The sequence below is a fragment of the Equus caballus genome, chromosome 10 (assembly GCF_041296265.1).
Source record: "Equus caballus isolate H_3958 breed thoroughbred chromosome 10, TB-T2T, whole genome shotgun sequence".
NCBI classification, from domain to species: Eukaryota; Metazoa; Chordata; class Mammalia; order Perissodactyla; family Equidae; genus Equus; species Equus caballus.
In genome coordinates, this window is record NC_091693.1 from 36,010,608 (window position 1) to 36,035,975 (window position 25,368).

General features: G+C 39.4%; 1 protein-coding gene across 12 annotated transcripts in view; it reads left to right on the forward strand.

Annotated features, from left to right (window-relative positions):
• CD109 (CD109 molecule) overlaps nucleotides 1–25,368 on the forward strand; it is a 195,045-nt gene that overhangs the window by 126,132 nt on the left and 43,545 nt on the right. For all 12 annotated transcript variants that reach the window (XM_070225130.1, XM_070225131.1, XM_070225132.1 and 9 more), the window contains 7 exons: nucleotides 6,834–6,986; nucleotides 15,751–15,825; nucleotides 16,342–16,402; nucleotides 20,626–20,767; nucleotides 21,651–21,768; nucleotides 23,295–23,408; nucleotides 24,872–25,090. In XM_070225130.1, coding sequence (XP_070081231.1) covers nucleotides 6,834–6,986; nucleotides 15,751–15,825; nucleotides 16,342–16,402; nucleotides 20,626–20,767; nucleotides 21,651–21,768; nucleotides 23,295–23,408; nucleotides 24,872–25,090 — 882 coding nt within the window. The remainder of the gene's footprint in view (nucleotides 1–6,833; nucleotides 6,987–15,750; nucleotides 15,826–16,341; nucleotides 16,403–20,625; nucleotides 20,768–21,650; nucleotides 21,769–23,294; nucleotides 23,409–24,871; nucleotides 25,091–25,368) is intronic.

A 25,368-nucleotide genomic window follows, 5' to 3' on the forward strand; every position in this document is an offset into this window, starting at 1 on the left:
TCCTTGTACCTGCCAGACGGAGCGACATTCTTTACTCAACCTTACCAGGTTACTGGGAACCCATAAGCAAGGTACCAGGTCAATATTTCCAAGTGGCTTTATTTTAGAAAGTCAAGCTTTGTTCCTCAAAAGCTGTCTTGTCATATCCAAGTCTGTATGTTTCTCTCAAATATGACATTCCAGTCTAAGCCTTTGTAATAAAACCAGTGTTTCCAATTGTGTCCTGTTATAAGAAGAACTGATTATTATTGAACTTACACAAACAACTATATATAGCCGTGAAAATAAGAATACTTACTAAGAATTTTCAAATTCTGGAGGGATCAGGTAGGGAGAAAAAGATAAATGTTTCAATTTTGTTTACAAATATATAATTTCATCAAATAGCTATAAGTCATAATTAGCATAATAGAAAAGATTTTCTTAAGTCTGGGAAAACAAAACATTTAAAAAATGAGCAATATTTTAAACAAAAGTTATAAAAATTATAATTATCCTCATCAGTTCATCCAGTCCTGTGTAATTGGTTCTTGATTTTGTCAGTTTCATGAGGTCATCAGTTTTCCTGTTAGAGTTCTGCAATTTCTTGCCCAGTTTAGTTTCATGATCTGAAAGTTTATCAGAAACCTGTATTCTAGAGTAAGTGCCAGAGTCCTTCCCATGAATTTTTCTGAAGATGAAACATATGTGTAAAGACAGCAGAGTAAATAACAACTGTCTGTAAATAACAAACATTTAAAAGTGGCAATTAACAAAGATATTTGACCATTTCTGTGATATACAACATTTTGAGATAATAACCAGAAGTATGGCTGATAATCAGAACAGATCAGAATTCTAGTAATGTTATGTAATTTTTAAAACATTTATATCAATATCATTTGCCCATGTAATATCATAGGTCCCCATGAAGCAATGTTTAATTTTCCCTTTAACCACAATGACAATTAAAGAATTTTAGGCAAATGCAGAGAATTAAATAGTTGTAAGAAAAACCTTAGCATCTGTGATTAAGGACCTGATAAAAACAATACAGGAAATTTATTTTGATAAAACATAAAATCTTTATCATTTTGGTAGACTATTCAAGGAAAAAACTCTTTCATAATTTTTTTTTATGAAGGGCAGACTAAAAGTTTAGCAAAATTATCTTTTTAAGAAAGAGAAGACCAAGTTTTAATTTTGTACCAGTTTCCTTTTGACATTTAAATTTATTTACTTAATTACATTTATTTTAATCTTAGCCAACTTGACCATACATAAAACTCCTCAGGGTTTTACCTTTATAAACATTTTGTCACTTACTTTTTACATTCAGAATTTGTCCCAGGTTTCCTTTTTTCTCTTCTAGTACTTTAGGACAAATTTATCTTTCTTTTTTAACCCAACAAGCAAAAATACTTTTATTTTTTATATCTTCTTACTGAAAACATGTATTGTATTTTCCTTGTATACAAAGATTTTTTTTCCTTAATAATTTTAGTAGCTTTAATTGCATATGTTAATTAGAATCCTTAACCCTTAGAAACCTTAATTTGCAAGTAAAAACCAAATGTAAGCAATTATAAACTTTCTTTTAAATTAGCATTCTGTGGCTTGACAAATTTACAAATACCTTCTATAATTTTTAGAAACATGTTACTTTATAGTAATAAAACACAAGGTTTGTTTATTAATAGACCCAAACACTTTTTAGTTTCTCTGTAATAAGAAGCCAAAAGTAGGTAGACATGTTCAGCAATAATATTTCAATGTTCCAGCCTATCTGAAAATGACCCAGAAACTGAATAGATTTTGTTATTTAACTTAACTTAGTAAAACTATAATGTTTGTTTCCAAAAAGATTTTGGAAGCTGTTTTTTAAGTACACAGACCATAAAACATAATTATTATACTTAAAAACTCTTACCTAGTTTTAACAATTATGTATTAATTACCCTTAAAAACTTCATGTGACATTAAAGCAGTTACCCATCATCTTAAGTTGTTTTAAGTACACACATCATAACACATAATTGTTATTCAAGTTTCTCCAAAAACCGTCATCCTTTACATTTATTCAGTTTACCTGTTCTCAACACTTATATTTGGATCATCTGTAAAAACCTCATCAGACATTAAACAAAATCAGCTGTTATGCTGAGTTATTAGTTTTGCTGGTAAATCTGGTAATGGATGACACAAGCTCCTTTGACCAGTAAACTCAGGCTGTATGTCTGCATCGTATCTGATGCTGATAACTCTGAGGACATGTCTGTGTTAATCAAACCAGCAAACTTACATAGGCCTTTATTTACCAAAGGTCATTTTATAGCATGTTAAATCACTTCATCTTTTAGAAGTTTTGACATATTAATCAAAGACTGCATTCTGTTATGAGATATTTTGAATCCTCTCTTTTAAGGGTGACCCCTAAGGTGGCCATTACAATTCCAACTTGTCTCAAAGGTTGACTTATTTTCACTTGTTTAATTTTAGATGAGGAATTTGGGGAATTGAAGCACCGAATCTCAGTGGGAGAAGAGAGAGAAGCCACAGGTTGGCTTTGGCCGCCGGCATGTCTAATTATTTAATGATTTTCTCTTAAAGAGGCAGTAAAGTATTTCTGATTTTATTTAGAAGCCTCAAAAGATTAAAACAGGCTTCTCATTGTTGTAGCTTTCTTTTTCCATTTGTATATGTAAATACACCAGTTTGGGTAAACTGAAATTGCCCCATTTTGCCCATTTTAAAGTGAGATCTCCTCTAGCATGTTTAATTAACATAGCTGAAGGGTGGATTTATATATTCTTACAATATATCAGGCAGGTGAAAGGTTCCCAAATGAGACATAATGTTTATCCCCACAGCATAATCTATAATACAATTAGGCAAAAGAGATGTAATTATTTTACATAAAGCCCATTTAAATATACCATTTTTTACAAACCTTTATCTTAATTTTACCAACTCTTATACTTTTAATTATAACTTACATTAGATTCATTAACAGGTTTCAGTGTTACAATATTGTATAGGGGAAGCATTCCCATGTAGACATAACATTTATTCCCAAAGAAAACATCCAGGCAAAGTTGACATAACCTCTTCATATAATATTAGCTTAAACACTTTAATCTTTGTGGTCTTATCAACCTGAGCAGCCGAACTGTTGCCCCAAACAATTGCTGGTCAGGTTTCTCACTTTGATTTCTGTCTCCTGACCATTTAAATTTTTTTGAACTGGGGTGAACAAAACAGGTTTGTCTGATGTCCTTTAATGTTGGGGGGCTAATGGAGGGGTCCCTTTAGCCCATCCAACCTTAGGCAGTGTTTTATTACAATCTTTGTTCTAGTTTTATTTATATCTATTCCATTTATCCCATTTTGCTGTTTAATAACTAGCTAAAGATTTCCATCCTGTTGGGATGAGTCCTGTGACTCTTCCCTTTCTGGTTTCTCTTTGTTAACTTAATGTTTTCATTAGCATTTGTAAGACCACAAGAAGAAGCTGAGACCCCAAGTTTGATTAAGTTCTTAAGACTAGTCATTGTATTTTCCTTTTAATTTGGTCTTTTCATAGGTACCACTAAAACAGCTGTTTATGATGAAGCTCTCTAAAAATTTTCCAATTTAAGGATCCATTAATTGGCTGTTTTTCCTCTGGAGTTTAAAGAATATTGTGGCCATGCAGTGTTACAAAAGAAAATCATCCCTTTTAGGCATTGGCTTATGACTATAATTAGACCACCTACTCAGAATCAGGCCCACGGGGCTCTGCTTGGGGACAGACAGCCTGTTTCCCATTCCAATACACAGAGACAGACAGACACACAGATGCAGACACAGAAAAGCCGGACACCAGTGAACCGGTTCCCAGGTTGAGGGTAGAAAGTCCTACAACTGTTTCCACTCTGAATGCACACCAGATGGCCCCTCCATGAATGGAAGGGACCCCAAAGGAGAGGAAGGAAGTTCACGGGCATCCCTCAGGTGACTTGCCCTATTTCAGAGTCCATCGACTCCCCAGAATGAAGAACAAAGAAACAAACACACACAAATCTAGAGCCTCTTTCCTTGCCGTATGAACATGTGCCTAAGGTCAGCAGTGCCAGGCCAGACAGAAAGTACTGGGACAGTCCCTAGGGCAAGTCACCTAGGCAGCTGCTGGACTGCTTCCCAGGAAATCCCAGTCAGCCCAGGACTGCGGAGCCATGGCGAAAGCCTCCTGGCTGGCTCGCCAGATTGTTACTGCCTACAAACATAGGTTCTTTACTCACCACACAAAAGGGGCCAAATAAAAACTGGAACACCAGGCCTACAGCAAGGAAAGGGTTTTTATTTTAGATGATATCAGCCAGGAGATGAGAGTGAGCCCTCAAATTTGTCGTTTCGTCTTGTCTCCCTGAAAGAGGGGAGGTGAGGGGTTTTAAAGGTTTGTGAAGAATGTGGCTGCTTGTAGACAGGTGGAGGGAGTCAGTGGCCTTGCTGGTCGGAGCTTTCCCACCAGTCTGTGGTTGGCCTTGGGACACTGTTTCCAGGGAGGAGGAGGGGATGATAAGGAATTCAGGTGGCTGTCCTTGGCCATTTGTCTCCATGGCAGATGGTAGATTCTGGAGTCGGGGAGCTGAGGAGTAAGCAGGGAAAGAGTGCTTTGGTTTTAACCCCACATATGCTGGGATTAATATAGGGGAACTGATATCAGGGCTGGAATCAAAATTAGTTTCAGTTGGGTTTGGGAAGATAGATCTTTCTCTAATTTTTATATGATAATGTTTATCATATTTACTCACAAAGAAACTACATATTTGGAAATAGAATATGTTCAAGCAAGAGAAAATTAGTGGATCTTTGTTGAAGTTCAGTTATGACTGTGGAATAAATGAATGAGATGTGGAAGGGGCAAGCGATGTATGGTTAGAAATCATCCACTCAGAAGTGCAAGTTGAAGCCATGGGGTCTGTGAGGTGCAGGGTAGAGTGAGAAGTGCAAGGTTTGAACAAGTGTTACCAATTGAACTCTCTCTCCAGCTGGGGAGAGACCTGAGGAAGGGTCTCCTGCCTTTCCTCTTGGGGTTCTTCCTCTGTTCAGTGTCGCAACTTTGAAACAAGACTGAAACTGAGCGTTCAATAGCACAAGCTTTATTCAATGGCCAAAAGAATGGAGAAGTGGAAACTGAGTTTACAAATCATCTTCTGAGCTCCTGGGGTGATTAAGCAGCTGTTTTGAGGGGTCTAGGTAATGAAGGGGAGGAATATTCATAGATATTCGGGGAACTGGGCAGGCTTTTCTGGGGAACAAGGGTGCCACCTCTTGCTATGACAGTTGTAAACTGTCATGGTGCTGGTGGGTGTGTTATGTAGCATAGTAATGTATTATAATGAGGGGGGGATCTGTGTCAGGTCAGGTCAGGCTGCCTTGTTGCCTTCAACTGGTTTTAACTGACTTTGACTATATGTCTCAGCCATCTCCTCTTTCCTCTTGTTGTAGTTTCTTGTAAGCTAAAGAGAACACACTAGGCTGCTTCTGAACAGGGTTGTGGTTAATGTCTTATGGGGCCAGGGACCGAGGTAACACATGCTGTTCTCCCCTTCCCTTTGTTTAGGGTATAGGTGGAGAAAAGTAAACTAGATACAGTGACTTAAGAGGTATGTCAAAGAAACATTGCACTGGATGAGTTAAACAGGCAAGGAACATTTTATTTAGGACTGTAGCAATAGGGGCGAGAGTCTGAACTCAACTCCAGTGAAACAGAAGGCAGGAGGGTTTTAAGCACTGGGGTGAGCTAATGGAAAAGTACTGGGGGACATTGTGGGGAGGTTGCTGAATGGGATTAGGCCATCTGTGTTTGCTAATTGGCATTTATAAATGAGGCTCCTACCCTCCCACAGAAACTGGAGATCAGTCCAGCTCACTGTTTCTTGAGGATTACACTTCAAAAGGATGGTTCCCAGGTCCTTGAGAAAGACATTCCTAGGTTGTAAAACTGGCAAGAGGCTGGGAGAAGATTTACATCTCAAAGGGGCAGAGAAAGAATTTACAATTCCAAGTTTTCTAAAGTAAATGCTCTAGGAAAAGGGAGGTTAGGAGTTTATAGTCAGGAAAAAGCCTGTCTGAAATTCATCAAGCTTAGGGAAACATTAAGACCATCTTGGCCAGGTAGTACAATCACTGGGGAAATGCAATGTTGAGAAACAGCTAGACACGATGCAAATTCCTAGGAAGAACGGGTCTCAGGGTAAAGCCATTTGATTCAGTGAGGAGATGACTGGTGCTGTTTAAGCAGTGCTGGTAGGGCTGTGCTTTGATGAGTGTGATGGGCGTGTGGTGACTGAGGAAGTTCAGGCAGCCTTGGAGGCGCAGAGCCTCGGGCCTGAGAGGTGTTTGGTCTGATCACCTCCTTCCTTGGAAAGAGGTGGTGCTCTGGGTCCCCAGGGGGGATCTCATGTGCACTCACCTCTAAGTCTGGTCACCAGCACGTAGACATCTGCCATGTCTTTCCTCTTTCCTGCCCTTCTTCCTGGCTGCTGGCATTCCCCAAGTATGCCAGACGCTGCGTCTTCTCATAGAAGCAGCTGGGAGCTGAGGCGGGGAGATGGACAACGAGAAGAGGAAAGGTAGAGAACTGAAGGATCATTCAGATTTACGTCACTGTGAGAAGTTCCATGACTTGCAAACACTATAGGAATAAAGTTTTTTTGCTCCTTTCCCTGGAGAAGGTTTATTTATGATTTTAGAATGATCCCTGAGCCAGGGAAAATGTAGAATCTTTGCTAGATTTTGAGTCATTGATCTGCTATTGGTAATGCTTTAAAAAAGTGAAATAAATCAATCCTATTTTCTCCCTTCCTCAGATAAATCTATTTTGGAGTAAAGCGAATGCTGAACCATCGGAGAAGGTCTCTCTTAGGGTCTCTGTGACACAGCCGGACTCCGTAGTTGGCATTGTAGCTGTTGACAAAAGTGTGAATCTGATGAATGCCTCAAATGATATTACAATGGAAAATGTGAGTTTAGTTATTTTTTCATTACAAAAATACATGTTAAAAGAGAAAAAAGAAACTTTATTGCATTACTTCAAATATCGAAAGGAAATTTTATTAGTTCCTCTTCAAATATAAGTCAATAATCAGTAAAGCTTCCAAATAAAAAAGAATTTGCATTCCAGTTGTTATGTTGGAAAGAGGCTTGTGTGGTCCACTGTCTTGGCTTTCCTACGTGAGAAATGCCACCTGGAGTTCTTCCTCATTTTCATGCTATATTTTAATTTAAGATTCTTGAGAAAGTACTGGGAAATTGACTTACACGGTTCTGGGTGACATTGGAGGAGAGAACCGTAGATTATTTTGAAGTACTTTCTATTTTGATTTCCAGATTGTGTAACCTATGTCCCTTAATTGATTAAGTACAGCGATTAACAACATGTCAGGAAGAAAGACATGTATGTTTAGGCTAATTTGGTCATCTTGTTGTAAAATTAATCCACTCAAGAAAAATGATATGCTTTCTTCAGTCTATAACAGCTAATTTTTCTCATTCCTTTTTTTTTCCTTTAAAAACTCCTTTAAAATGAATTGGTCATTTTTTCTCTTGACTTTTCTTAAATTCACATTATTCTGTTCCATAGCATCTTGCATTTGCTTTAACTGAATATGGTAAGATCTCTTATTTTACAGCTTTCTAAATAGCTTAATAAATATTTTTTTTCTTTGCTACGTGTGTGTTCTTACACACATGCACACCTGTCCAGTGCTCATGCTCTCTCTGTGTCTCTGTCTCTGTCTCCCTTTCTCTCTGTATATTTACATTTAAAATTTTGTCAGATGTTAGGATTGCTATCCCAGCTTTCTTTTGGTACCTACTTGCCTGGCGTATTTTTTATTTTCAGCGTTTTGTAAGTTTTTGTGTTTTAAGTGTATCTTGTAGATAGCATATTATTATATTTTGCTTTTTTTTTTTTAAAGATTTTATTTTTTCCTTTTTCTCCCCAAAGCCCCCCGATACGTAGTTGTGTATTCTTCGTTATGGGTTCTTCTAGTTGTGGCATGTGGGACGCTGCCTCAGCGTGGTCTGATGAGCAGTGCCATGTCCGCACCCAGGACTTGAACCAACGAAACACTGGGTCGCCTGCAGCGGAGCGCGCGAACTTAACCACTCGGCCACGGGGCCAGCCCCTATATTTTGCTTTTTTAAAACATCTAATAGTTACTATCTTTTAATAAGCTAGTGTAGTTAGTATCTTTTAATAAGCTTATTTAACCCATTTACAAGTATGGGTAATCCTTATTCTAATTCAGACTTATTTCTGATTTTTTATTTCATACTTTTAAATTTAGACTGCCTGTTCTCTTTTTGTGTCTTTTTATTCTTCTTTCCATAGGCCAGATCACATTTTATTCTGCTAGTTTGGAAGTTACACATTCTGTTTTTGTTTCTATGATAGATGCCTTTAAGCTCATGAACCATACTCATATATATTTACCCTTACTGATTTGTGAAGGTTATCAATACTGTATCTTCATCTAACTAGACAAGCATTTTAATATGCTCTCAAATTTTTGCATAGCCTTTTTGTCTCTCCCTCGTCCTCACCTCATTCCCCAACCATGGCCAGATCACGTTGCTATTGTATGGAATTTTAGTTCTGTGTCATTATGGATTGCCATCCCTTCCAACCTGTGCTCTCCTTTCATTTTACAGTTCTGGAAAATTACAACCATTATTTCTTCGTATATTTCCTCCTCTCCATTTTAATTTTTCTCTCCTTCTGGGACTCCTGTTATTCAGAGATTGGCACTTCTACTTCCGTTCTCCATGTCTTTTAGCTTTTTGTGCTATGTTTTCCATCTCTGTCTTTTCTCTATTTCTCTGGGAGAGTTCCTCAATTGAGACTTTCTGTTCACTGATTGGTTGACAGCTGTGTCTGTCTTACTTTCATCCCTTCTTTGGGTTCTTTATGTCAGCTATTATATTTTTAATATCTATTATTTTCATTTGGTTCTTATCTTTTGTTCTTGTTTTATATTGCTAATATTTCCCCTTTTCTCCTTATGTATGTTTACTGTGTTTATTTTAAATTCTTGAGCTGACATTTTCAGTGTTCTGCTTCACATGCTGCATGTTGTTTAGTTGGATGTTTTTCATGGCAGTTATGCTCTTTTGATCCCAGCTGATTTGGCAGCTGCTCTGACAATGTCTGTTGGGAAGGCTGAGCACCCCGTCCAATCTGTGAGAGTCCTGTGAGTCTGCAGAGAGGGAGGGCTGAGCTTCCGGGATTGGGAGCTGCTCTCCACCCTCCCTGGGTGCTGCCTACTTCGAGACAATGTTTCCCATTTACGCTCTTAGGGGAACACAGCCCCAGGAAGAGGCAGTCTCCCGAGGCTGTGAGGCTCTGATCCCCAGCCGTGAGGGTTTGGAGGAGTGGGCGGGGGGAGTGCTTGAGGCCAGGGGTCTGTCCACAGGTTTTCCTCACTTTCTTGCTTCAGAGGGCAGAGTGCTGACCTGCTGTTGTCTTTGCCATACCTGCACAGGTAGTCTGGGCTGCTCCCACTGTGGATTTGGGCAGTGAAATTGAGGGAATGATGGTCCTGAGGTTATCCCCTAGAGAGAAGCAAGAGTGGAATTTAAAACCTTTCTTCTAGCCTGTCATCAGACTGCTGCCTCTAGCAGCTTTCTGCCCCCTGCTTCCTCCCAACATACTGATTCAAGCTCCCCTTCAGTTTTCCCGGGCTTCCTCCCCTGCTCCTCCACGTTTCCTGCTGGCTTCTACTGTTTCTCCACACTTGGCTCTGGAGGAGGGAGTTGGGAGCCTGTGATACTAGACCCTGTTGGCTTCTTTTGTTCCTGTTAACTTTTTGGCGCTGCTGGGAGCCTCTTGAATGCCTTGGAATAATGCAAGTGCTCCAGATCTTCCAGGAATAATTTTCAGAAACCCCTTCCCCTCAATAGCCTGTGCCACAACTTTGGCAGTGCCTTTTTAGGGAGCCAGTAGAACAGGAGGACGTTTTTTGATGAGGTAGGTGCTTCTTCCTAGATAATTCCCTCGATGGACGCTGGGTGTCAGCAGAAGGCCAGCTGCGTGTGTTTGTTCTGTGGCGGAGGTCGAGTCATGAACTAAAGGCCATCTGCCTATTGTGTCTGGCTCTGGCTGCACTGTCTCTAGTTGGGGTAACTAGATTTGCCAGCTTGTTGTGATCGTGCTCACTCTGTTGTTTTCTTCTGGGAGCCTGTTGGCTTGCCGTGGAGGGAGCAGTGGTTGTTGTTAGTGGAGCAGAAGCAGTGGTTGTGGGTGTTTGATTTTAAACTTGGCGTGTTTTTTAAATTTGTACTTAGATTCCTTCATGATTTTTATTCCCACCTTTGTCTTAATTTGGCTGATTAAGGCCAGTGTAAATAAGGAGGACGTACCAAAATGTTACCAAAAGGGGTATAGGATCCTAACTTTTTTATTGTTGTAAAATATACATACCATAAAACTTGCCATTTCACCATTTTTAAAAGTACAATTCAGTGGCATTAATTATATTCATAATGTACAACCATCATCACTATCTGTTTCTAAAACTTTTTATCACTCCAAACAGAGACTCCGTACCCATTAAATGTAACCCCCCATTCTCCCTTCCCTCAGGCCCTGGTGACCTCTCTTCTACTTTGGTCTTGATGAATTTCCCCATTTTGGAATAGCTTGAGAAGGATAGGTATTCAGTCTTCTCTGAAAGTTTGGTAGAATTCCCCAGGGAAGCCGTCTGGTCCTGGGCTTTTATTCTTTGGGATGCTTTTGATTGCTGTTTCAATCTCTTTCCATGTGATTGGTCTATTTGGATTCTCTGTTTCTTCTTGATTCACCTTTGGGAGGTTGTAAGAGTCTAAGAATTTATCCACTTCCTCTAGATTGTCCATTTTGTTGGCATATAGATTTTTGTAGCATTCTCTTATAATCCGTTGTATTTCTGTGGTGTCTGTTGTTATTGCTCCTCTTTCATTTCTGATGTTATATTGAGATATTTAGGAGATCTGATGGCCTCTTCCACATGGATTTCCATCTCCTTCCCTGGGTTTGGGAAGTTCTCTGCTATTATTTCTTTGAACAAGCTTTCTACTCCATTCTCCTTCCCTTCTCCTTCTTGAATACCTATAATTCTTATGTTGCCTTTCCTCATTGAGTCAGATGTTTCTCGGAGACTTTCTTAATTTCTTTTTAGTTTTAGTTCTCTCTCCTCCTCTGTCTCGAGCATTTCAACATGTGTATCTTCAATTATGCTGATACGCTCCTCTGTGGTGTCCACTTGAGCATCCAGAGAATCCGTGTTTTGTTTTATTTCTTCCATTGTGTCATTCATCTCTAATATTTCTGCTTGAGTCTTCTTTATAGTTTCAATCTCTTGTGAAGTAGCTCTTGAACTTGTTGAATTGTTTCTCTACATTCTCTTTTACCTCATTAAATTTTTTGATGATGGCTGTTTTGAATTCTTTGTCACTTAGATTACATATTTCTGCGTCCTCAGGACTGACTTCTGGGTACTTGTCATTTTCTTTCTGGTCTGGAGATCTAATAGAGTGTTTAGTATTTCAAGAGGCTCTGTTCTTTTGCATCCTGGCATTATTAAGTTGCAGTTACCACCTATGGCCAGTGGATGGGGGTCAAGAGCCACAGAATCTCAGCTCTCCGCTTGTAGCCAAGATCCCAGGCTGTGGAGCGGCACCGAGCGAGTCCGGGGAGGAGCGCTTTCGCCTGCATGCATGCCAGGCTTTCTTGCTCTGGTCTCCTGGAGTGTTGGCTTGATGAGGTCACCCCCCACAACAGCTTTCACCCCTCTAGAGGGCTTCCCTCTAGGCTGCAAGGGCCCTAGGGAGTCCTTGAAGTTCCTGAACGAATGTCCCCTCCCCCATTCCTTCCCTCTCAAGGCCTCCCACTGTCCCCATCACAGTCTTTAGGGGAGGGAACGAAGATCTCTCTTACCCCATTCTTCCTCCTAGGGGTGCTCCAGCCTCTCTGCCCCTTGTCATAGGGCTGCGTGGGTCTCTCTGACCTTTTTTGTGTTGTTTGGATGTCCTCTGTTGGAGTATGGATTTTTTGTTGTTGTATATTAGAGGGGGAAGATTTCTGTGAGACCTCACTCTGTCATGATGCTGACATCACTCTGAATTTCCCTATTTTAGATATTTCATATAAGTGGAATCATATAATATTTGTCCTTTTATGTCTGCCTTATTTCACTTAGTGTAATGTTTTCAAGGTTCATCCATATTGTATCCTGTGTCAGAACTTTCTCTTTGTGGCTGAATAATATTCCACTGTGCACATATATATACACCATGTTTTGTTTATCCATTCTTCTGTTGATGGATGCTTAGATTGTTTCTGCTTTTGGCTACTGTGACTAGTGCTGCAGTGAGCATTGGCATACAAGTGTCTCTTTGAGTCCCTGTTTTCAGTTCTTTTGGGTATATACACAGGAGTGGAATTGCTGGGTCATATTCTAATTCTGTGTTTAAATTTTTTAGGAACTGGCAAGTTTACTCACTTTTTAAGACTATGTTACTCACTCTTGCTAGCAATGACTACTGTTCTTGAAAAAATAGCATTGCTAATGTAATACATCCAAATATCTCATTATGGAAAAACCTATCTCAATGATGTTATAATTTGCATTGCTTTGATTCTCAATGATGTTGACTTTTTTTCTTCTTATTAACAATTTGCATTACCTCTTTTGTGAATTGTCTCTTTGTATTATTTAAAAAAAATTTAGTTAACTGACATTTTTGCAGAACTTTATTAACCATGAAATTTAACCCATTTATCTCAGCCAAAGACTGGGTCATTTTTAATGCTGACCTCTACATGTATTTCTTGTCAACCAGTGATATTTAAGTTTTTCCTGGGCATAACTCAAGCCCACACTTGTTTATTTATTTATTTATTTGTTTTTGTGTACATCATAATACATTTTGAATTCTGTGTAGATTACATCGCGTTCACCACCCAAAGACTAATTACAGTCCATCACCACACACATGTGCCTAATCACCCCTTTTGCTCTCTTCCCTCCTCCCTTCTCCTCTAGTAGCCACCAATCCAATCTCTGTTGCTATATGTTTGTTTGTTGTTGTTTTTATCTTCTACTTCTGAGTCAGATCATACCATACTTAACTTTCTCCCTCTGACTTATTTCACTTTGCATAATGCTCTCAAGGTTAATCCATGTTGTCGCGAATGGCCAGATTTCATAATTTCTTATGGCTGGAGTACTATTCCATTGTGTGTATATACCACATCATCTTTGTCCATTCGTCCCTTCGTGGGCACCTAGGTTGCTTCCAAGTCTTCACTATTGTGAATAAGGCTGTTATGAACATGAGGGTGCGTGTATCTTTATGCATTTGTGTTTTCAAGTTCCTATGATAAACACTCAGCAGTGGGATAGCTGGATCATATGGAAGATCTATTCTTAATTTTCTGAGGACACTCCATACTGCTTTCCATAGTGGCTGCACCAGTTTGCACTCCCACCAGCAGTGAACAAGGGTTCCCTTCTCTCCACATCCTCTCCAACACTTGTTGTTTCCTGTCTTGTTAATTACAGCCATTCTGACTGGAGTGAGGTGATACCTCATTGTAGTTTTGATTTGCATTGCCCTGATAGTTAATGGTGTTGAGCATCTTTTCATGCACCTGTTGGCCATCCGTATATCTTCTTTGGAGAAATCTTTGTTCAGATCTTTTGCCCCATTTTTTAATTGGGTTGTTGTTTTTTTTCTTGTTGAGATTTGTGAGTTCATTGTATATTTTGGATATTAACCCCTTATCTGATATACGGTTTGCAAATATCTTCTCCCAATTGTTAGGTTGTCTTTTCGTTTTGTTGATGGTTTCCTTTGCTGTGCAGAAGCTTTTTAGTTTGATGTAGTCCCATTTGTTCATTTTTTCTTTTGTTTTCCTTGCCTGGTCAGATATGGTACTTGAAAATATGCTGCTAAGATTGATGTCAAAGAGCGTACTACCTCTGTTTTCTTCTAGAAGTTTCATGGTTTCAGGTCTTACATTCAAGTCTTTAATCCATTTTGAGTTGATTTATGTGCATAGTGTAAGATAATGGTCTACTTTCATTCTTTTGCATGTCCAGTTTTCCCACCACCATTTACTGAAGAGAATCTCCTTTCTCCATTGTATGCTCTTGGCTCCCTTGTCGAATATTGGCTCTCCATAAATGTGTGGCTTTATTTCTGGGCTCCCAATTCTGTTCCATTGATCTATTTGTCTGTTTTTGTGCCAGTACCATGCTGTTTTGGTTACTATAGCTTTGTAGTATATTTTGAAGTCAGAGAGTGTGATATCTTCAGCTTTGTTCTTTTTTCTCAGGATCCTTTGGCTATTTGGGGTCTTTTGTTGTTCCATATAAATTTTAGGATTCTTTGTTCTATTTCTGTGAAAAATGTTGTTGGAACTTTGATAGGGATTGCATTGACTCTATAGATTGCTTTAGGAAGTATGGACATTTTAACTATGTTAATTCTTCCAATGCAAGAGCATGGAATATCTTTCCATTTCTGTGTGTCTTCTTTGATTTCTTTCAACAATGTTTTATAGTTTTCAGTGTACAATTCTTTCTCCTCTTTGGTTACATTTATTCCTAAGTATTTTATTCTTTTTGTTGTAATTGTAAATGGGATTGTATTCTTAATTTCTCTTTCTGCTACTTCGTTGTTAGTGTATAGAAACGCAACTGATTTTTGTATATTGACTTTGTATCCTGCAACTTGACTGTATTCATTTATTGTTTCTAAAAGTTTTTTAGTGGATTCTTTAGGGTTTTCTCTATATAAAATTATGTTGTCTGCAAATAGTGACAGTTTCACTTCTTTTCCAATTTGGATCCCTTTCATTTCTCTTTCTTGCCTGATTGTTCTGGCTAGGACTTCCAATACTATGTTAAATAAGAGTGGTGAGATTGGGCATCCTTGTCTGGTTTCTGTTCTTAGAGGGATAGCTTTCAGTTTTTCTCCATTGGCAATGATATTTGCTGTGGGTTTGTCATATATGGCCTCTATTATGTTGAGCTACTTTCCTTCTATACTTATTTTATTTAGAGTTTTTATCATAAATGGATGCTGTATCTTGTCAAATGCTTTCTCTGCATGTATTGAGATGATCATGTGATTTTTGTTCTTCATTTTGTTAATGTGGTGTATCACGTTGATTGATTTGTGGATATTGAACCATACCTGCATCCCTGGAATAAAACCAATTTGATCATGATTATGATCTTTTTAATGTATTGTATTTTATGTGCTAGTGTTTTGTGGACGATTTTTGCATTGATGTTCATCAGTGATATTGGCCTGTAATTTTCTTTTTTTTGTGTTGTCCTTGTCTGGTTTTGGTATCAGGATAATGGTGGCTTCATAGCATGAGTTAGGAAGCCTCCCCTCCTCTTTAATTTTTTGGAGCAGTTTGAGAAGGATAGGTACTAATTATTCTTTGAATGTTTGGTAGAATTCCTCAGGGAAGTTGTCTAAGCCTATACTTCTTAGGAACTCTCTGGATTGCTGAACAGAGTATGAATAAGTTTAAATAAGAAATATGATTTTGGCTGACTGAGTCATGACCAGGTCATTTGCATGTGTATTACTTCTCCATTTGTGTCATTCTTAGATTTGATAAGCATGTGGGCTGTGTCTTATCTAAGTTACATACACAAAATGTTGCAGAGGGTGGAGCAGCTTGAAATGAATCCGTCTAGTCCATGTATTCTTTCTTCTTCTCAGGTGGTCCACGAGTTGGAACTTTATAACACGGGATATTATTTAGGCATGTTCATGAATTCTTTTGCAGTCTTTCAGGTATGTTTAGTTTGCTATATAATTTGAAAAGATATTAATATCTTTTACTATTGCAAACACTTACAGAATTAATGATCTGAATTATGGAAAATTGACCTTTTATTAAATATGTTGCTGAAGTGCAGTGTGTTGTGTAAGTGTGATTTGAAATGGAAAGATAATTATCATTCCAGTTTTAAAAGCAAGTGGAAAAATTCGCCATTAGAGAAATTATTTACCTTGTCATAAAACAACCAATTTCTTTCCTTTATATCACTTTCCTTGACTTTGAAATGGCTGTTCGTGCAAGTGAGTGTGTGTGTATCTGTGTCTGTGTGTCATAGAGATAGAGAATGTATGCTCATGTGCGTGCCTAAACTCTCAAAAATGAGCAAGAGTGAAAAAAAAGCAGGTTCTTTCACATTCTGCATAAATGCAAATGAGCAAGAGTGAGTTAGGTGTATGGGAGACTGCTGAAACAGTTAAGAGAGCATTTAAACTCTTATTTCAGAAGAAAATTAAAATTATTCTTTCTAGGAATGTGGCCTCTGGGTATTGACGGATGCACACCTTGTGAAGGATTCCATTGATGGTGTTTGTAAGTAAAACCTGGCCATGTGCTTTTAAAGTGTTCAAGTCTTTTATCTCAGATATCAAAAATTGCTTATATATGTATGAATACTTTCTGCTTGAACATGGATATTTCGATTTTCATTTTCTGTTCTCTTATTCTAAAATGTTTGGAGTTTAATGTACTTGGAAAGTATATTCAGGCCATGACATGGAATGTTCATCTGGGCTCCTGTCTGGATCTTCGAAAGGAATGTTTTCCATTTGCTCTTTATAATTCTTTGAGGTGGTTATATTTTTGGACATGTTGGAAGATCTTATGCTTTCAATTTGTATTGCAAACTGTGCTGTTATTTTGGAATTAGATAAAAGCAGTGTATTTTTGAAACATTTTTGTTCTCTGGCTTTTTGATGTTCACCTAGAATATGACCCAGATGCGCATGCGTGCACACACACACACACACACACACACACACACACACACACGTCTCATCAATCTGAGTTCTTCTTGGGCAGGCTCACATCTGTATATCTTAGTTCCCTGGATTGCTAAATAGAGTTGTCCACCCAACTAATAATAAGTATGCTTTTAGAAAGAAGTTGTAAAATGTTTTGACTGAAAGAAATGTATAAATGCGAATGGTTAACTCTAGAAATTGTTCTCTTTCCTTTCAGGTAGAATTATACTAATATCATCTTGAGAGGCTCCAGAACTGTCAGTTTCTACCCCTGAATTCCCTATTTCTGTCAGGTGTTCTCACTTATTCCACACCAGGCCCCAGGCTCTCTGGCTTTGGGTTGGTTCTTGCCTTCACAGGACACCTGAGCCTCTGTCTTGAATCTAAAAAGATAATTTTATAGTCAAAGATTTTATGAGGGGCCAGCCTCATGGCCAAGTGGTTGAGTTCCTGCGCTCTGCTTCGGTGGCCTAGGGTTTCGCTTGTTTGGATCCTGGGTGCGGACATGGCACCGCTCATCAGACCATGCTGAGGTGGTGTCCCACATGCCACAACTAGAGGGACCCACAACTAAAATATACAGCTATGTACTGGGGCGATTTGGAGAGAAGAAAAAAAAGATTTTATGAGGTCATTATGACCTCTGTGTATTAAAGACATGTGGTACATATAGCTTTTTTCATATAATCATTTGTCCTAGACAACCTGCAGAGAAGTCTGTCTTTTTCCATTCTGTCAGTCTCAGCTTTTACCCGTCTATGTTTGTCTTTACTTATCAAATGCTGATGCCCACTGTAATGCTCCTTCTGTCGTTAATAACACTTGTCTCCTTTGCCTTTTCTGAGAACCTTTCCCCACCTTTTCATTGTAACCAGAAGAAACCTGATAGTCCTACCATCATCTTGTGCCCTAGAAACCTTCTCAAGTGATTGACATTCGTTTTTCTGCCTCTCTCTCAGATCAGGATCAGCAGGTACATAGGGTTCAGTATTTTCTTGGCTACTTCAAGACCATTGTTCAACGACTCTCAGTTAAGAGCCACTTATTATTTGAAGCTCAGAAATTTCACTTCTAGCTCCTTCAGTCAACATTCTGGTCACCTGCTTTCCCTTCCCCTCTCTATACGTTGATGACTCTCACAAAAGATTCAAAGTCTTACTCCTGCTGTCATCCTGGGGGGTTTGAATGTCCCTGTGGTTGATCCATCTAATGTGCACATCCTGCGATTACCACTATGGCAGCAGTAGTCACCCAAGGTCATATTATCAGCTGAACATTGCTCTACAAGCATTTCAATTGCCTCTCCTTCCACCTTGTATATTCCCTCACTCCCATAAATCTATTAGATGTCTTCTTTGGTCTTGACTTCTCCTGGTTCTTCTGAGTTTTTGGCTTCTCCTGCCTTTATTTCCCTCCAGTATCTGGCTGGACCACATAGATAATCACTTTGGTCGAATTCTTCCCTAGTCCCTTGTCCTTCCATGGTGTCTTCCCCATTAAACCCAACTCTGGAACATCTTGACTGGTTTCTTTTTTTTTTTTTTAAAGAGTGGCACCTGAGCTAACAACTATTGCCAATCTTGTTTTTTTTTCCTCTGCTTTTTCTCCGCTAATCCCCCCAGTACATACTTGTATATCCTAGTTGTAGGTCCTTTTAGTTGTGGCATGTGGGACACCGCCTCAGCATGGCCTGACAAGGATCCAAACTGGTGAAACTCTAGACCGCTGAAGCAGAGTGCACAAACTTAACCACTTGGCCACAGGGCCGGCCCCTTGACTGTTTTCTTGCCCCTCTGTTTCTGCACCCTGATGCCCCACAAATATCTTAAATTCAATATGTCACAATCAAGTTTTTGATCTTCTCTCTCCTCATAACCTTACTCATTCTTAATATGACTTGATTGCTATATGATTCCTCAAATTGATGTGATTTCATAGCTCTGTTATGAAATCATAATCTACCCAGTTGTCTAGATCAGAAACTCAGAACTCATCCTTAACTCCTTCCTCTCTTTCTCTCAGATGTGGAACAGTTTAGTGGTTAAGAAAGGAATTTATCATCAGGTACCTCTGGCTTGAATGCTGGCTTTATGACCTTGAGAAAGTCAGTTAACCTCTCTAAGCCTCAGGTTTCCCCCTGAAGTATAGGACTAATAATAATGTCACTTGTATCACAGAGCTCTTATAAGGTTAAATCTACAAGTAAGTAAGATGCTTAGCACATGTTTGTCATTTGTAAGCCTGCAGTTACCTCTTATCTTGTCCCTCAGATCCAGTTTGTTTGTTCATTATTCAGTAGATAGTGATGATGTTAATTGTATGCTTAGCATGTACGAGGCAGTGGAGATTCCAACTTGGTCTAGTGGGGCAAACCAACTCACAATTAGAAGGGTGTGCCAAGGGCTGTGATGTGCATGCTGTGGGTGCACACACAGGTCATTTAGCTGAGAGGCAGAGCAGAATTTTCTAGAGTGTCCTTCCTCTCCTCTGCTTGACATCAGGCCCTTATTAGCGTCTCCTTGACCATCGAAGTAGCCTCCTAACTAACTGTTTGCCCCCATTTCCCCCAGCTTAAACCATTGTTCACATTGAGGCCAAAGTTATTGTTATAAAACATGTGGTAGGTGACGTTTCTAATTTATTTTAAAACCTTCAATAGGTTATCATTGCTTAAAGGATTAAGTGCAAATCCTTCAGCATGGGATATTTCATATTTTAAAATCTGGAGTCAACCATTCCTTCTCTTCTCATTTTATGCCACTCTTACCTGATACTTGCTGTCATATTCTGGACATGCATTTGTACTTAACTTACTCCCCCCCCCCCCCCCCATATGGGATACTGTTTTATCTAGGGACTTAGGGAAAATGGAACTGCAAAAAACAACGCAAAATGGATTTTTTCCTCCCAACCATAGCTATACTCTTTTCATCATTCAGATTCTGTGTAAAATCAACCATTCTCTGCATAATAGACATTTTACGTATGTCTATTATTACTCTTATGTTTACTACAGTTTTCTATTTGTCTCCTCCATAGACAGTGAGTGGAGTTCATTGCATTCACCTTTGTATCCTTGGTGCCTATTACGTTTTTTGATATTTTATTTTGAAATAATTTTAAACTTATAGAAAAGTTGAAAAAATAGAGATAGGTGATCCAGAGCCTGTATGGAAACATGGCTTTTTTTTTAAATAAGATAAAAGCTAGTAAACTGGATGATTGTAGCATCTTATGGCTGGTGTAGCCAATGGTAATCAGCACTAGGGAGGTAAAAAGAGGAGAATAGCAAAATTGTAGGTAGCTTTAAAAATATGATTTAACTTGGGGGCCAGCCTGGTACCATAGTGGTTAAGTTCACGTACGCCACTTCGGTGGCCTGGGGTTCACTGGTTTGGATCCCAGGCACAGACCTAGCACTGCTCATCAAGATAACATAGAGGAAGATGGGCACAGATGTTAGCTCAGGGCCAATCTTCCTCACACACACACACAAATATATGGTTTAACTCATTTTTTAGTAACTGAACTCTGAGTAGTTTTTCAGATATCGGCCATAGGTGCAGGGAACTGTTTTTTTTTGGTTCTGACTCTGCTGAACTGACCCCATGGCCTTGGGTTAGTCACTTGACTTCTCTGGGTCTCAGGATTCTCATCTGTAAAGTGAGAGGATTGGGCCGAGTGAACTCTAAAGTGCCGTTCAGCTGGGAGGTGCTGTGATCCTGTGGACTAAGATTGTAATCATTCTCTCTGGTGACTTTTCTCCTAACAGTCCTCACTGTTTGTTCTTAGATGACAGTGTAGAGAGTGCCGAGAGGTTTGTGGAGGAGAGTGAAGCGTACATGGTCGATCTCCGTGACTTTGCTTTGGGTGGCCGTCCGCACGTCAGAAGGCATTTTCCTGAGACTTGGCTTTGGCTGGACGCCAACATGGGGTAAAAATTGATGAAGTTCTTTGCCCGTGTGTATTCTGTTTAGTGTCAGTTTTAAACAAGTTTTGCCCTCTTGCTAATGTTTAAGTGCAAACATGGTGTGATCAGGAGCTAAGCAAAGAGGTTTTTCTTTTGGAATGCTGTTTATGGTATGTAATGTAGCGTTTAATAAAGCCGCAGACACCTTCTGGCGGTGAGAGCGCCGTGGAGGAGAGGAGAGCCCTTTCCGAAGGAAGGCTGACGTTAGTGTCCACGCAGTCTCGTGGTTTTTGTGAGAAGAGCTGCTGAGACGATACTGATGCCTTGGGGTGGGAAGCACTCTAATACCCGCTCCACCTTGTGTCTGCTCGTCAAACATCCCCATGAGCACAGGGCGAAGCGGTGTGGGTGCTGGCGGAATTCAGCTTGGTTGACAAACCCTGCGCTCCCTGGCCTGAGGGCTGAGCGGGCGCATCCTGAAATCTACACGTATTTCATAGCCAGCTATTTATGAAGACACAAGTCAAACCTTAAAAAAACAAATAATAGCATTGACTGGGATACAGAGGGAAACTTTTATGCAAATTGAGAGAAATAAATTGGAGTCAAATTGAAAATACATGTTTATTATCTATGCAAATTTTATAAAAATAATGTTCATTCTGAAGATATATACATTGTAGAAAGCTTTGATTGGAATATGGATCAATATGCAATATTATGACCTTGTTATGACCTATAATGAGAACTTTGGATCTACTGTTTTATACTTAAATTTTTTAAAAAATTTAGATATGTAAATTTTTTGGAAAATTAAAATTCTTTCAAAAAATGTTTTCGGTTATGTTGACATTTCGAAATGTGTCAGTTCTTGGTTTCGTGATTTTTCTGTTTATTTTGACTTCAGTTCCAGGATGGACGAAGAATTTGAAGTTACCGTACCCGATTCTATCACTTCTTGGGTTGCTACTGCGTTTGTGATCTCTGAGGACTTGGGTCTTGGACTGACAACTACTCCAGTGGAGGTAGTATATTAAAGGGCTGCTTATAAATGTCGCAGTGCCACGAGGCCAAGGATGTGTCAGCTCCTCACCGAATTTTTAAAAAATGATTGCTTATGGTGTTGGTCACAGTTTAGAGGCTCCTTGGCTTTTCCTTTTTGTTTTTCATCTGTTTTATATTTTAGAATGTGAGCTGTATTAAACTGCAAAGTGTGCTAGGTCCGTATTAAGGTTTGGGGAGGAAGTTTATTATTGACTGAATCCAGAGAGAGAGTGTTTCCACGTGGCCCTCTTTCAGGAATGAGCGGAGCTCCTAGATGTCCCCTAGTAGACATTCCGTCACATCTCTTTGGTCAAGGTGCATGACGTGTTGCTTCCTAACCAGTCACTAGCAAGAGGAGTGTAATGCCTGGCAGTGGCCTTCGACCAGTGGCTCTCACCTGTCATACCTGAAGCCCCTTCTTTATAACAGATAGTTTGTTTTGCCCTTTTGCTATCCAAAATGAAATTCATGGAAAATATAATATACCTACATACTCAATTAAAAAAAATCAATATGATGCCCTAAGTGAAATACTAATGAGAAATAAAAGGAAAGTAATGTATAATAAAATATTATTTATTTCAGTATGTAGGTGCCCAGGCATAGCTGCACTGGGAGGCACAGGGACATGTTCAAATATTTGTGCCCTATGTAGGGTCACCCTGTGTGACAGCTGCAGGTGTGGTTTGAGACACTTGTATTGTTTTAGCAGCTCAGAAACCTGGAGTGGCCTTGCTGTGGTGATATGAATTTCTGAAACCGTGAACAACTTTTGGTAAAATTATAAACAAAACAAAGTACAATCTTCTCTTGATTTATAAAATAGTTGTATTCACGAAAAATTCAGAGAACCCACTGGCCTGAATTAATAATAGTTTATCCTCAGGGGTGGGGGAGAGGTCTAGCCTCCCCTGCAGGATTGGTGACAATATCAAAGTTGGGTCACCTCTGAGAAAGCACATGTGTATGTATATGTTACCAGGTAGTAAGCAGAACATCATTTGGACTTTCCACGTGAGTCTAAAATGGGAGCTGTTTGATTGTGCCAGTGGCTGTTAAAGCAGATTGCTGGAGTCAGTGTAGTGCAGCGGAAGAGGAACTTGGCTTTGGCCTCAGACATGCTGGGACCCAGTTCTGACGCCTCCACTTACCAGCAATGTGATCCTGTACTAGGTACAGAGATCTCTGAACTTCAGATTTCTTTTCTGTAAAATGTGTGTATAACACTTGCCTCATAGAGTTGTGATGATTAAACAAAATAATTTGTGTAAAGTACCTGGTTCCTAGTTGGCGCTTAATCAAATGTAGTGGTTGCTATGTTAAATAACATAAGTCAATTTACTAGCGTTTATTTGGAACAAGTTGTTATCTGCTTTCTGTTGATAGGCAAGTGAACATTTCTTTGTGACGTTATAAGCTTCACGGTTTTTGTGAGATTAGCTTTTAATTGCATAAGATGTGAAGCATTTGACTAGAATAAAATATGTATTCATTGTCTTCTTTCCAGCTACAAGCCTTCCAACCATTTTTCATTTTTTTGAATCTTCCCTACTCTGTTATCAGAGGTGAAGAATTTGCTTTGGAAGTAACCATATTCAATTATTTGAAAGATGTCACTGAGGTAATATATTAAAGGCGTTGTTAACCATTTACACTTCAGGAAACATGGGAGAAAGCATGCAGGGCTTGGGTTGTGTAATGTTTGGGCATCTGGGCATCTCAGCATTTTATATGTTTCTGGGAGATTGAAAATAGACATACTTTTTTAGCGGTTTCTTCTGCTTATTGATTTCTGAGGGTGTGATGAGCGTGTCTATGCACTCTCTCCTTGATTTCCAGCACATTCTCCACTGCAGTTGAGTACTTCCTTATGTCTCCGAGGCATGCCTTTCTCTTTCCTGCTGCGTTTTTCCTGGTCTTCCCCACTTTGAGGATGGGAGAAGTGAGAGAACTTGTCATTGCCATTCTGTGCCCCCTGCAGTTAGCAAGAATTTATCCCTTCAGGACTCAGCTTCAGCTCAGATGCGTGTTCCGAGGAGCCTCACCCATTCTGCTGTGTGGCTGTCCTCATGTTCATACAGTGTCTTCTGTTTTCAAGGCTTTGTTTTTGAGTCTTGCGCCTTGTGTCTCCTTAGCTAGTCGGTTCCCTGGAAGGTGGGGATCAGCCTCTGGTTTACGGGTTGTGCCTGGGGTCATGGTAATGAAACGGTTGAATTTTCCCCCCTGGAGTAAGTAGGGATATGTAATTAACTTTATTACGTGGAAATGCCATAATCTCTTTAAACACTGTGCCTCTAGGGTAAATTTTATTGTTTTTTAATTCTCCCTTTTAATCTACTCAGCATGGTACAGTGTAAAGAGCCAAAGGTCTGGAGTCAGAAGGTCTAGATTCAATGTCCAGCTCTACCACTTACCAGCAAATACTTAACTGTCGTTTCCTCATCTGTGAAGTGGGAATAATAAATATGATTCCTACAGAAAATGTTTGAGAAACAAATGAGAAAATCAATGGGAAAACAACTCATAAATTGTAAGGCCTGGAGCAGTGCTATTCTCGATGAGACTGGGGCCTTTGACGACCTTCGCAGAAGCTCACAGCTACCGTAGGCTTCAGGCCTGCCGTCTGAGTCATGCTGTCCTGGGAATGATGTTTGCGGAGTCTCTCAGGGAATGTCATAACACTGCATCCTGTTTGTCTGAGGGTTTTCTAACGGGACTAGTGTCCCAGCATGACATAGTTAAGTCAGGCTGGTGGCAATACCATGACATGAAATAACCTTTCTGGGCTCATCCTTACCAGTCAGAGTCTTCAGATAAAGAGAGAATTTAATGTTGGCGGAGTTTAATGTTAGAGATGGAACTGAAGAATGCCCTTTCCATACATATCATGAGGTTCAGGGAAAGCATAGGAAAGAAATGAAGTTTCTCCTGATACCCTTTCATCTTCTGCTTCGGCTACATCTTCCTGTCTTATCTTCTCTAGTCTTGGGCCTCACAGATTTAACTGTACTTAAAGTGGTGATGAAACAGCACTTTACTGAGGAGCATTTATTATACAAAACCTTTGATAACTTTTTCTCCCAGGTTAAGGTAATCATTGAGAAAAGTGACAAATTTGATATTCTAATGGCTTCAAATGAAATAAATGCCACAGGACACCAGCAGACCATTCTGGTTCCCAGTGAGGATGGGGCAACTGTTCTTTTCCCAATCAAGCCAATACGTCTGGGGGAAATTCCTATCACAGTCACAGCTGTTTCACTGGCTGCTTCCGATGCTGTCACCCAGAAGATTTTAGTAAAGGTAAATATTTGAAGTCTTAAATAAATGAAATGGAAATACATAACTGAAAAGGAAACAGAAGATGGTTTTCTCTTGCCTGAATTTAATGGCAATACCCAGTAGGACATCTCCTCCACCTGCCTGGTGACACCTCATTGTTTTCTTATCTGTATGTAAAAATATATCACATGTATGTTTTGAAAGTAATTGCCAATTTTCTTTTTAAATTTGTAGTATGACTCCTTTGCAGTCAATTACATTTACAAACTGGGTTACATTGGGATCCTATTAATGCCAAG